The 12,816-nt window shown below is 42.8% G+C and overlaps 1 protein-coding gene across 1 annotated transcript in view; it reads right to left on the bottom strand.

Moving 5' to 3' along the window:
* COL4A2 (collagen type IV alpha 2 chain) overlaps nt 1-12,816 on the bottom strand; it is a 266,143-nt gene that overhangs the window by 146,275 nt on the left and 107,052 nt on the right. The window contains exons 13-17 of the mRNA XM_063115898.1: nt 11,970-12,014; nt 10,535-10,597; nt 3,156-3,200; nt 2,781-2,834; nt 2,309-2,375 (exon numbers count right to left, since the gene is read on the bottom strand). Of these exons, the coding sequence (XP_062971968.1) occupies nt 2,309-2,375; nt 2,781-2,834; nt 3,156-3,200; nt 10,535-10,597; nt 11,970-12,014 (274 nt within the window). The remainder of the gene's footprint in view (nt 1-2,308; nt 2,376-2,780; nt 2,835-3,155; nt 3,201-10,534; nt 10,598-11,969; nt 12,015-12,816) is intronic.

Here is a 12,816-nt window from a genome sequence, read left to right as displayed (position 1 = left end):
CTAAATGCCATTAAATGCTTGGGAGGAGAGGGCAGTCTTAACCTGGTGCTGAGAAGATGACAGTGTTGGCATCAGGCCTTGAGTGGGGAACCCATTTCAAAGTTGGGGGCCATCTCTGAGAAGGCTCTCTCTCTTGTTGCCACCCTCCAAACCTCTCTCAGAGGAGGCACTCGGAAGGGCCCCTAGATGTTGAGTGCAGTGTACGGGTAAGTTCATGTTGGGAGAGCCATTCCATCAGGTATTGTTGTCTTGAGCTGTGTAAGGCCATGTAAGGCCAACACCTTGAATTGGGCTCAGAAGCATACAGGCACCCAATGCAAGTGAGCCAGAATTCGTTTTATGTGCTCAGAACTTCTGGTTCCAGTTATTAATCTGTCTCCTGTGTTTTGCACAAGCTGCAGCTTTTGAACAATCTTCAAGGGCAGCCCCACATAGAGTTCATTGCAGTAATCTAATTTGGAGATTACCAGAGCATGGATTACTGAAACCAAGTTATCCCTGTCTAGATAGGAGCATAGCTGGGTAATCATCCGAAGCTGGCAGAAGCCGCTCTGTGGCACTAAGGCCACATGAGCCTCAAGTGGCAGAGATGACTCCAGGAGAACCCCCAAGCTACAAACCTGCTCCTTCAATGGAAGCACAACCCCATCCAGAACAGGTTGAACACCCTTCATCTGGTGAGCAGAACCACCCACTAACAGCTTCTCAGTCTAGTCTGGATTGAGCTTCAGTTTATTAGCCCTCATCCAGTCCATTGTCTCAGCCAAACACTGATTCAGCACACCCCAGTCTCACCTGATGAAGATGAAAAGGAGAAGTAGAGCTGTGCATCATCAGCATACAGATGCAACACACTCCAAAATTCTGGATGGCCACACCTAGCGGTTTCATGTAGACATTGAACAGCATGGGGGACAAAACCGACCCCTGAGAAATCCCACAGGGCTGAGCAATGTTCCCTAAGCACCACCTTCTGGAGCCATCCATCCAAGTAGGAGCAGAAGCAGTAGTAGTACCCCCCACTCCTAGCTCAGACAGTCACCCCAGAAGCATAACATGGCCAATTGTATCAAAAGCCTCTGAGAGATCCAGGAGAATCACCAGGGTCACACTCTCCCTGTCTCTCTCCTGACATAGGTCATCATACAGGAAACTGTTTGGAAACTTGTGTAGGATTTGTCTTCATTTTTCTTTCTCAATATCTAGACTTGTACATCTTATGCTAACAGACTCATGTTCTGGTAAATGGCCGTATATAATTTTACATAAAAGTAGCTCAATTGATGTCTTGTTCAAATCCCTATTAGGCTTGAGCAACAACAAGCTTCTGAAGTGTTGACTCAAAGATGATATGATACTGAATGACAAAATCCATACTCTCTGGCTAAGAGAACTTGTTCCCCCTTGGCTCATCAGATTCCTCCCAGTTATGAGACTTCACCTATACTACCTCATTGAGCATTTATACTTGCAAGATATAATGTTCAACCAACAGCAGCACTTCAGGACAGGTTTCTGAAAATTCTAATTGAAAGTAGTATGTTTGAAATTCTTACACATGTACATTTATATTGTTATTTCTACTAATTTGAGAAATTGCATAATTTAGCCTTTTCTGATTAGTATACCAGGGTATCTAAATGAAAGACTGGATCCACATATTAATGAATAGATGGCCACATTTGGATGACACAATAGTCAACCCTGGGTTAATAGTCAACTCCATGGTTGCCTGTTTCAGGGGTACTCCCCACACAACATGTTGTCAACCATGGAGTTGACTATTAACACAGGGTTGACTATTGCCCACCCCAAACCCCTCTTTGCCCTCCCCATTGAATGGTTCACACGAGAATACCCCTTCGAGTCAGGTACTGACAGTGGTGGGACCCAGCATGTATGGCGATTCTCATGAGACATGCCCTATGGGATGATCGCGGTGCCCCTCATGTTCCCAGGGACATGCATGTTCTATCCCTGGGTGGGGCGCTGCATGCACGTCCCATCTATTTAAGCAATGGTTGACTATTTAATCAACCGTTGACTACTGTGTCATCCGAACCCAGTCAATCACTAATTTTCTTCTAAACATCATTCAACTGACTGGCTATATTAGCTAAATTGGGAGGAATTCTATTTTTTGTGTTCTGCTCATTTGTAATTTGTATTTTAACTTGAACTTATGCCAAGTTATGTCTTATAAGAACAATGAAGAGATTATGAATCATGATTCCTCCCCACCCCCCACTTGTATTTAGGAAACGTTATAAGCAACAGCAAAGATATTCCACTACTCTGAATGCCATACCTTTTATTAGTATGGGATGACGTGTGTAAGCTGGTAGTCCTTGAACACCTCTCTCTCCTGGCTCTCCCTGTAAAAATGCAAATTTAATTCACCAATCTTAGTCTGTAGTTGAAAGTCAACTATTTTCATCATACTGATGAATGAGAGAAGCACAACATTCCATCTGCATGACAAACACGCAGTCATTTCTCTATGATTGCCTTCCATTCCCATGAAGTGCTATCATTTCTCTTTATTTTCTGTTCTTCACATGTGGACTAGAATATCCACACTATAATAAATAAACCATGGCTAAATGAAATGTATTTTAGGACTTTCTTACCTCCACCAGGACATTATGTTTGTGCTAGTGCCCAAAGAAACACTGAACTTGAAATGGCAACTTCATACTATTTGTTCTACGCAGTAATACTGTTTGTTCTACCCAGGTCATTTACTATGCAAACAACTAATTAAACTAATAATGAACTACCTTCATTCCTTTTTGACCAGGAATTCCAGGGATGCCAGAATAGCCTCGGATACCCTGAAATACATATAAAAATAACTGCTTTAAAATAGGCGGAGAACCTTTTTCCTATTGAGGTCCTCAGCAGTCAGTGTAGTCAGAGCCAAAAGTGGGCAGCACTTGAGTGGGGCATAAACATACAAACATCCAATCACTCTCTCTCTCTCACACACACACACACCTGCCTCTGGTCTCCTGATCCTTCAGAGAGGCTTTTCAGGGTGCAGAGGGGGGCTGCAGCAGGCAAGAGGGGACAGGAAACATTCCTTCCATGTACTTCCTTAAGTCAACTTATCTTAGGTTCCAAGCCATAGTTTAATTTTAAGATTGCATACTTACTGCATCCCCTTCAGCTCCTTTTAGACCATTGATTCCTGGTAAACCCTATAAAAGTATGGTGTTATTGAAAAAAAAAAGTTAAACAGTTGATCATTTAAACTTTACTATTTCTTAGAATATTAGTTCTTAAGTGAAACCTTAAGACAACGGTATATGACTTAAAAGGACCAATTCAGTTTATCTTCTCCCCTATTTTCTCCCTAGACATGGTAGAAAATTGAGGCCACAACTTCCCACTCTACCTACCAGGTAAGCGTGTCCCATTACCAGCACTCCCAGATCTACACCTGTAGGTGTAACATTTGAACACACAGGGCTCACCAAATTTCCCTATGAACAAAACCCCAATAATGCAGCCATCCCTACCTGGAACAAAACGTTAGATTTTATGTCTATAAACCTATTCAAACATTATAACTGGGGATATGGTAGGGTGTTGAAAATGGAACAGATATGTCTGGAAGGTGGCATGGGGAGATAAAATCGGCCAGATATAAGGGCAAAGCGTCATCCAGTCTAGGCTAAAATTAAACACCAAATAAAAGCATGCATTTGATCTGCTCATCATGTAAAAAAAAAACCCCTTGTATTTTCTACGTTAATTCTCATTATGGACATTATTGGGATCTATTGCCTATCTCCAGAAGTTACCAATGACTAAAACCTAAATAAAACCCACATTTTGGACACAAAGGAATAGACATGGGGAATTGGGCAAAGGAGTTTGAAAAGGTGCAATGCACGCATGTACACACTGGTTTTCAGTGGGAACACGTTTCCTCTTGGCCTGAATGGCAAACACACATTTCACCAGTAAATGTCTGGCAGTAGCTTTACAATTTTAGCTACACTTAGGGAAGTATTGCACTCATGCTGTCAGGATCCAGCATCCTAGATTCTCACTTCCATGTAGCAGAGACCACAAGGGGTCTGTAAACTTTTCTGGCCCATGGGCACATGTGGAATCCTGAGAAAGTATTGTGGGCACTAGTTACAAAATGGCTGCCATTTGGGACACCATCAAATTGTGCATCTGTCTTGATGGCATGAACTATTTGGGGGGGGGGATGCAGATCCAGTGCTCCCAACACTGTCATAATGCAAAACCTACATCCAAGGCTTGGATCCTCCTGCAAACCACCATGAAAGCACAGAAAGATGCACAGATGAGATCTGAGATTTGCTGGTAGTTTGGGTGGCAACACTTGTAAAGATCATGTGCATCCATAAAGAGCTATGTGTTGGTTCATTGTTTTTGTGCCACAATGGCACTGGCAAACATCAGGTGGGTGTTGTTGTTGTTTTAATTCTTTTCATTGTGCAGTCTGTAAACATTGGTGTCAGCTTTCATCTGATAGCGCTTGGGTGTGTGTGTGACACTCGTGAAGATTGTGCCTTGGATCAATGTTTCCCCACAAAAAATCAGGACCAGGAAACAGGGCCAAGAGTCACAGCAGGGGGCTTATCCTGCCATGGGGCTATGTGTGAAGGCAGCCAAGATGGGATGAGAAGTTGAATCCACACAGGGTGTTTTGATCCACTGGTTAAGAAATGTGCCCCCAACAGAAGGGAAAGTATTCCAGTGAAGGAGAGGAAAGGGGAGAGAAGGGGGGGTCAAAAAGAGAAGAGGAGAAGGGGAGCCACAGTCTCCACGGTGTATCTCAGTATCACTGCTTTTTTTACAGGGGGAGAGAGAAGCGCCACAGGACTGCCATCCCCCCACCCCCGCCCACTCAACTCTTTTGGAGAAGGACCCAAGGTATTTCCACACACGTTTTCATATGTAGCTGTGTTTGATCACTGCAAGAAGCCATAAGGCGCACACGCAAGGAATCAACCTTTTGCTCTCGTTGCAACACCCTCACCACATTCCACTCCCCACCACCCACCCCCATGGCTCCTGAAAAGGACCTGAAAGTACAGCACTGACATATGGCTGCCCACTGGCATTTCTGCTTCCCTTCAGGGGCTGCTTGCACAGCATTTCCTTGCCTGCCCCCAACCCACCAAACACAAATGACAGTCTCTTCTTGGGAAGGGAAAGGTGGACATGCAATCGTAGAGGAGGGGTGGGTTAAATGACATGGCAGTGGCCAGCAGAGCAAGGAGGAACTGCTCTGGGCTGAAAGACAGAACAACGTCAGGTATGGCCAGGTTTTTCACACAAAGAGCTGGGATCTTTCCGTAGGCACGAGGGAAGGTCTTGCCAGGCAAATGAGCACCCTTGGGCATGGTGTTGGAGACCACTCTGCTTTTTTAAAAAAAATCCCTAGAACACATCTTGCACAATGCAAAAACAGGGGCCAACCAATTCACCACAAAAACATCCCACACAATTAAAATAATATTCCACAAACAGAGAGCAATTGACCCTACCAGAAAAAAATAGTTGTAAGTGATTCAAGCTGCAAATGACTCAAGTGAGATGGCATGCCAGTAGGAAAGGAAAGGAACAAACAATCCAGTTAATTTCTAGGGTGACCATATGACAGGAAAATCCAGATTTGTTAGGATTTTTCGTAACAAATCTGGGAAGGAGGGGAATTATGAAATTTGAAGGAAAATCTGGATTTTCCCCATCCCCCCCCCCAAAGAGCAGCTCTATTTTAATGGGAATTAATAAAAATGCTTACAGCTCCATCATTTTTGAAGATAAACTGATGATACTTGGAACCTAACTAAATACTTAGTTAGGGCTTTAGCCATGCCCAATTTGAAAGAGATCTATTCATTCATTGATTTTTAAGAAGTTTTTTTTAAAGTTTAAGGTTTTAAAATTATTTTTAAACCATCATTTTTAAAGATAAAGAAATGCAACTTGGCACTGTGATAGCTCTTAAGTAGGGCTTTAGCCATGCCAAGTTTGAAGCAGATCTGTTAATCCATTGATTTTTTAGGATTTTTTTTAAATGTTGAGGTTTTAAAATTATTATTTTTAAAATCCACTGGAGCCATAGCCTTCAAACACAGGTTGTCAAGCCTCCTCTTTGGAGTCTTCCACCTTGAGCAGTTTCAGCCCTTGGCATCAAGGGGATCTCCAGTTTTTAGCTAAGAACTGCTGGGTGAACAGGGCACCTTTCCTGGTGCAGATTTGGTGTGCAGTTGGGCACCTGGAGCTCAGCAGAGACGAGGCATCCACGGATCAAAATGTGGGAAAGGAGAGGTCAGTCAAAGCAGCCCACAGGGGAAAACAGAACAGGCTAGAGGCCTTTTTCTCAGAGTTCCACATCATGAGTGATGAAGGGTTATCCTTAGAGAAAAACGCTCACGACGAACAGTGAGGCGCCAGTTGAGAGAGAGACTCTCATCTTTGCAGATGTCCTGTTGCTGTGGATGTTGGAACCTGGCATGTCATTGCTTTGCTTCACCTCCCTTGACCTTCCATTTAACTTTGTTCACTTGTGAGCTAGGCTCTGTCTGCACTGCTGGCATGCAATGCAGAATGTTTGATGTGCATGTCACAGAAAAATAGATAGATTTGTGGCTTTGGCTGGCTGGCATATCTCTCAGAGACAGAGTTAGACTGAAGACACAACTCTGTAGCTGAGCCCTGAGAGGCTGGCATGCCACACAGAGCCTTTCAAGAGCATCTCAGAATCAAGTGTTGGTGCAGGTGTTGGCTGGCTGGAGGCTTTGGCTGGCATCTGTTTCAGACAGTCATAACTCAGAGATGGCTGTAGCTTAGCTTAGCATAGACAGTGTGGCACACCACAGTGTGGTGTGCCACACTGTCCATGTTTACTTGGAGGTAAGATATAAATCTCATTCTCCTGCAGTGAATCTTTAACATATCGCAACGCAAGGAGCCACAGTATATCGCCATATTTCTAAAGCGCTAAAGAGTTAAAGCACTAAAGTGCTTTAGCTCCTTAAATGCATTAGGGCTTCAAACCTTTAGCAATATGCCGATTTCTCAATGGGAAAAAGAGACTGTGGGGAGGGCAGGCTGTCCAAGGAGGTGGTGGGGATGGCAGGTGGCAGCAGAACAGCCGCTCCTCATGGTGCCGTTTGGCCACCCCTTTGGCTCGCTTTCTCGCCCCCGCTCCTTACATCTGAGCACACCTAGCAGGCTCTTCTCCCAACCCCTCTCTCCCGACCAGGTACACACATATCCCTAGGCATGCCCAGCGTGCAGGATTTAAATACCAGCCAAGGATATTTTGTATATAGGCGGGATATAAATTGAATAAATAACAACTAAAACAATGATGAAGGAAGAAAATGACACATACAAATATTTAGGATTTCAGCAAAACGCAAAAATCAACCACTCCACAGTAAAAACTCAACTAAGAATACAATATAAAATCCGCCTATCACAGTTCTTAAAATCCAAATTGAACTCTAAAAATGTTTTCAAAACCATTAACAACTACACAGTACCCATCCTCACATGCTTATTCAGAATCATACACTGGTCATAAACTGAACTCGAAGAAATAAACAGACCAAATCGCATCAAACTCACAAAACAACACATGCGCCAATTCATGAATTGAAAAAATAACAATCAGCGGGAAAGGAGGAGGAAGAGAGAGGTCTGCTGGACATTGACACAATTCATGCTAAACAGATAAAATCACTCAGAGAATTTTTTCACACTGAAAACATAAAGCCATAGTAAGAGCAGATTAAAATTACACCCCACTCAACCTAGCAGTACCTAATGAAGACCAAACACAACCACTCACACTTGTAGAGAAAAAAGAAAAATGGGCACAAAAGGCACTATATGGGAAGCTCTACAACATAATCTAGAACCAACAAATAAACAAGGAACAATCATACAAATGGCTTAGAAGGGCAAGCTATTTCCTGAAACAGAAGGATACCTAATAGCCATACAGGATCAAGTCATAGTAACCAAGAACTACCAGAAATACATCATAAAAGATAACAGTGTAACAACAGATTTATGTAAGAAATGTCATCAATTCCAAGAAACAATAGACCATCTAACAGGAGGATGTAAAATTCTGGCAGGAATGGACTACATAGACAGACACAACACAGCTGCAAAAATAATTCATCAACAACCAACCATCAAATTCTACCTCATCAAACAACATACACAATAATAATAATAATAATAATAATAATAATAATAATAATGATAATATTATTTCTTACCCGCCTCTCCATCCTGATTGAGGCGGGGAACAACAGTAAGTATAAAATACATAAAATAATTATTAAAAACATAGTATACATTGTTAAAACTTCCTAAAAAACATCCTAAAAGCATACTAAAAGCAACCTAAAATTCCACTGGATAGGTCTGATGGAAGAGATCAGTCTTTATAGCTTTCTTAAATGCTAAAAGATGGTTGTTGATGAATCTCCTTTGGCAGACCATTCCATATGTCTGGGAGCAGCAGAAGAGATGGTCCTTTGGGTAATACCTGTCAGCCTAGTTTTGGCTGGCTGAAGGAAATTCTTCCCAGAGGACACAAAATTGGGTGGGATAGCCAATACCCTGGAAGACAGAAACAAACTTCAAAGTGATCTTGATAGGCTGGAGTACTGGGCTGAAAACAACAGAATGAAATTTAATAGGGATAAATGCCAAGTTCTACATTTAGGAAATAGAAACCAAAGGCACAGTTACAAGATGGGGGATACTTGGCTCAGCAATACTACAAATGAGAAGGATCTTGGAATGGTTGTAGATCACAAGCTTCAAGAAAGGCAAATGCTATTTTGGGCTGCATTAATAGAAGTATAGCTTCCAAATCACGTGAGGTAGTGGTTCCTCTCTATTCAGCCCTGGTTAGGCCTCATCTAGAGTATTGTGTCCAGTTCAGGGCTCCACAATTCAAGAAGGATGCAGACAAGCTCGAGCGTGTTCAGAAGAGGGCAACCAGGATGATCAGGGGTCTGGAAACAAAGCCCTATGAAGAGAGACTGAAAGAACTGGGCATGTTTAGCCTGGAGAAGAGAAGATTGAGGGGAGACATGATAGCACTCTTCAAATACTTAAAATGTTGTCACACAGAGGAGGGCCAGGATCTCTTCTCGATCCTCCCAGAGTGCAGGACACGGAATAACAGGCTCAAGTTAAAGAAAGCCAGATTCCAGCTGGACATCAGGAAAAACTTCCTGAATGTTAGAGCAGTACGACAATGGAATCAGTTGCCTGGTGAGGTTGTGGGCTCTCCCACACTAGAGGCCTTCAAGAGGCAGCTGGACAAGCATCTGTCAGGGATGCTTTAGGGTGGATTCCTGCATTGAGCAGGGGGTTGGACTCGATGGCCTTGTAGGCCCCTTCCAACTCTGCTATTGTATGATTCTATGAGTCTATGACTTGAGTGTGCAGGGCGGATTGTATGGGAGAAGGCAATCCCGCAGGTAGCCTGGACCCAAACCATGTTGGGCTTTAAAGGTGATAACCAACACTTTATACTTCACCCAGAAACTAATTGGCAGCCAGTGAAGAGATTTTAAAACTAGTGCAATGTGGTCCTCTACTAGGTGTACCAGCCTGGCTGCCATATTTTGAACTAGTTGAAGTTTCCAGACTAGGCACAAAGGTAGGCCTATGTAGAGCGCATTGCAGAAGTCAAGCCTTGAAGATACCAACGCGTGCACTACCGGTCTTTAGTTCATCCTACATACTCAACAGAAACAATCTTGGAAAATGTAGATCATAAAATTTAATTGGACAGAACAATTCATATGGACAAGACAATTCCTTGCAACCGACCAGACATAACAGTTATAGACAAAAAAAGAAAAACACACCTGCCTCATCAACATAGCAATACTGAATCACAAAAATGATGTTGAAAAGGAAGAGGAAAAAAGAGAAAAATATACACCACTGACTATGGAAGTTAAAAAACTATGGCAACAGGAAAAGGTCACCATTATTCCACTGGTCACATTAGTCACTGGCATCACATAAAAAAGCTATACAGAAAACTTTCAGAAACTGGGCCTACCAAAATACATCCACACCAACGTCCAGAAAGCAGTCATACTTAAAACATGTTCAATAGTCAGGAAATTTCTGAATCAGTACATGACAGCATGACTTGGCAAAGTTCATCATGTCAATCTAGAAAACCACCATGAACAAGAAAAGAGAGATGATGATGTTGTTGTTGATGATAATTCAGGTGAATAGGGCACACTGCAGCTGAAGTGTGCAGGAGCTGCATTTAAGGTAAAATATGTGCTAAAATTACTTTCAGAAAATGCACTTTTTAGAGGGGGAAGTGGTGGTATGACTACGACGTCATGTGTCTTGACCATACCTGAAGTGCTTTCTCTTTGCAATAAATCACATATGCAGATTGGCTCCTGGTAGAATGGCAGGGAAAATATCATATTGGGGTACATGGAAAATAATCCCTTCTTGATTTTGATTATATACTCACTCTTTGTCCTGGAAAGCCTGTTACTCCTTCTTCTCCCTTTTCTGCTATATGTGCATGAAAACCCTAAAAAAGAGAGAGTCTTAGCTCTAATTTAACATAACAATTAAATTTAGCATAATAGCAAAGTCTATAACACAAACAATTACACAAGGAGGATGAAAATAAAATCCAAACTGCTCTCACACCTTCCTTTGCTCTGCTGTTACTTTTCAGCAGTTTTTCTCCAGATCAGCTTCAATCTCAGAAGTAAGCCATGAAGGAAGAAAACTGCATAAAGCCATGGGGTGCATTAAGGTCAAGCCAAGTTTCACTGTCTTTTCCCATGTGCTCCTTTTAATGTCTACTCTCACCTCCTCTTTATATGTGAACAGGACAAACATATGCTCTAGATATACCCAGTTGTCCTGCATAGTTAGTTTGGCCCTAACATATGCAAGTAAAAACAATTTACGTGAAATTCACAGTTGCACCATCTTTAACAAGTCAGTTCTGGATCTTAGAAAATACACTGTATTTTATTTTAGTTGCTTAGGCTGCTTCCACACTATAGCTGTTTAGATCTGCTGAGACATTACTTTTCAGTAAATAACTAGATTAAAATGCAGTTGCAGCATATAACATGTTGCTTCATGAGGGTCTGTTTCTGTGTGGCCTGCTTTCCCCTCCAGCTCACATGATCAGCTGGAGTGGTGGGCAGGAGGCTCCAACTTCCCTCTCTCCCAGTAACCCCAATGCAGATGGGAATGCTGCTGCTGTGCTGTTAATGGCAGTGGCACCAAAGCAGGAATTCTGACTGGGGTGTTGCCATTCACGGTGTAGAAGCAACTATTCTGGTTGCTTTTGGGTTGCTGGGGGAGAGGGAGGCTAAAGCCTCTTCTTTCTCCCAGCAATCCCATCACCCTCTGTGTGCATTTGGGGTGCTATGTGCATCTTTCCCTCTCTGTTATCCTCCTCCTCCTTTACTACTCTTTGGGCACCACATGTTTTTGGGCCAGATTTCGTATATACAAAAAATATATTAAAATGGTAAGAAATTAGCAGGTGTGGAATTTCCCACAAGGAATCCCATTCAACTTCTCAGCCATATGATGTAAATGTCTTACCAGAAAAATCTGGTGAGAACAGCAAATGGCTATTGATAAAAGTGAGTAACTGTAACTTTCCCCTATACCCTAGACACCAAGCAGTTTAAAAGGGAGTCACTATGTATGCATGTGTCATATGACAAGCAAATTAGTTTATGAACTACAATATTGCATCATAACATTGCCAGACATGGTGCCTTAATAGTGAAAATAAAATTTGATGAATCAGAATAAAAATAAAATTGATGAATCAGAACATGACTCATAGTGATTCAGCTCCTTTCCTTAAAATATTACAGATGATATTAATTATAAGAGTGATTGTGCTTAGTTTCTTTCAATGGACTCACCGGAATTCCAATTTCTCCTCTTATGCCTTTTGTTCCTTTCGTACCCTAATAATGTATAAAAATAGAATATTTAATACTTAAACATTTGCATTCATCAAGAATCAAATTTAGCTGCAGTCTTATGATACATTTCTCATAAGTGTAAGTTGCCTGTGCAAATATATCTGGGAGATACTCTGACACTGGGTCCCCAGTGATGGTGGGCATGTTCAGGCAACATGTTAGTCAAACGCGTGTTAATAGTCAATTCAACGGAAGGCTATTTAGGGGGAACCCACCGCACAACATGTCTTTAGTCAACCGCTGTGTGCGTTAGGGCCAGCATTGAGTTGACTATTAGTCCATGCGATGTTGATTGACATATCTCCTGCTCTCTCTCCCCTCTCAGTCCTCCCATTGGTATCGCATCAGTCACTGCTGCGGAAAATCAATCCTAGTGACCATCATGATTCCAGAAACATCACTGCTCCTCTGCGTTTGGCTTCTTTGAGGCTGTGGGCATTCCTCCCTCCCTCCGCTCAATGCCAGGCTCTGCCACTTGCAATGAGGGCTCCCTGTTCCCACTTGTTTTCCATCCAGATCTACCCCTTCTTTTTCCCACACAACTGAGGTCCTTTCCTCAAACCCTGCCACTGGTCTTTTCGCAGGGTTAGCACCCTGAGCACCTGAGCAGCGGGCACCTGAACAGCGGCAGTGATCGCCCCGCCCCCTACCTGCTCACCCTCTTCCCCAAGCTGCACCGAATGGCCATTGCTGGGGTGTACGTGGGCAACCCAGCAGGAGAGAGACACCCCCCTTTTCCCCCACAGCTTCTCTCCTCCTGCCGTTCCCTCAACCCAACGCCACC

Source organism: Elgaria multicarinata, chromosome 2, assembly GCF_023053635.1.
Source record: "Elgaria multicarinata webbii isolate HBS135686 ecotype San Diego chromosome 2, rElgMul1.1.pri, whole genome shotgun sequence".
Taxonomy (NCBI): Eukaryota; Metazoa; Chordata; class Lepidosauria; order Squamata; family Anguidae; genus Elgaria; species Elgaria multicarinata.
The sequence above is the reverse complement of the archived record's forward strand: the minus strand, read 5'-3'. Positions and strand labels throughout refer to the sequence as shown.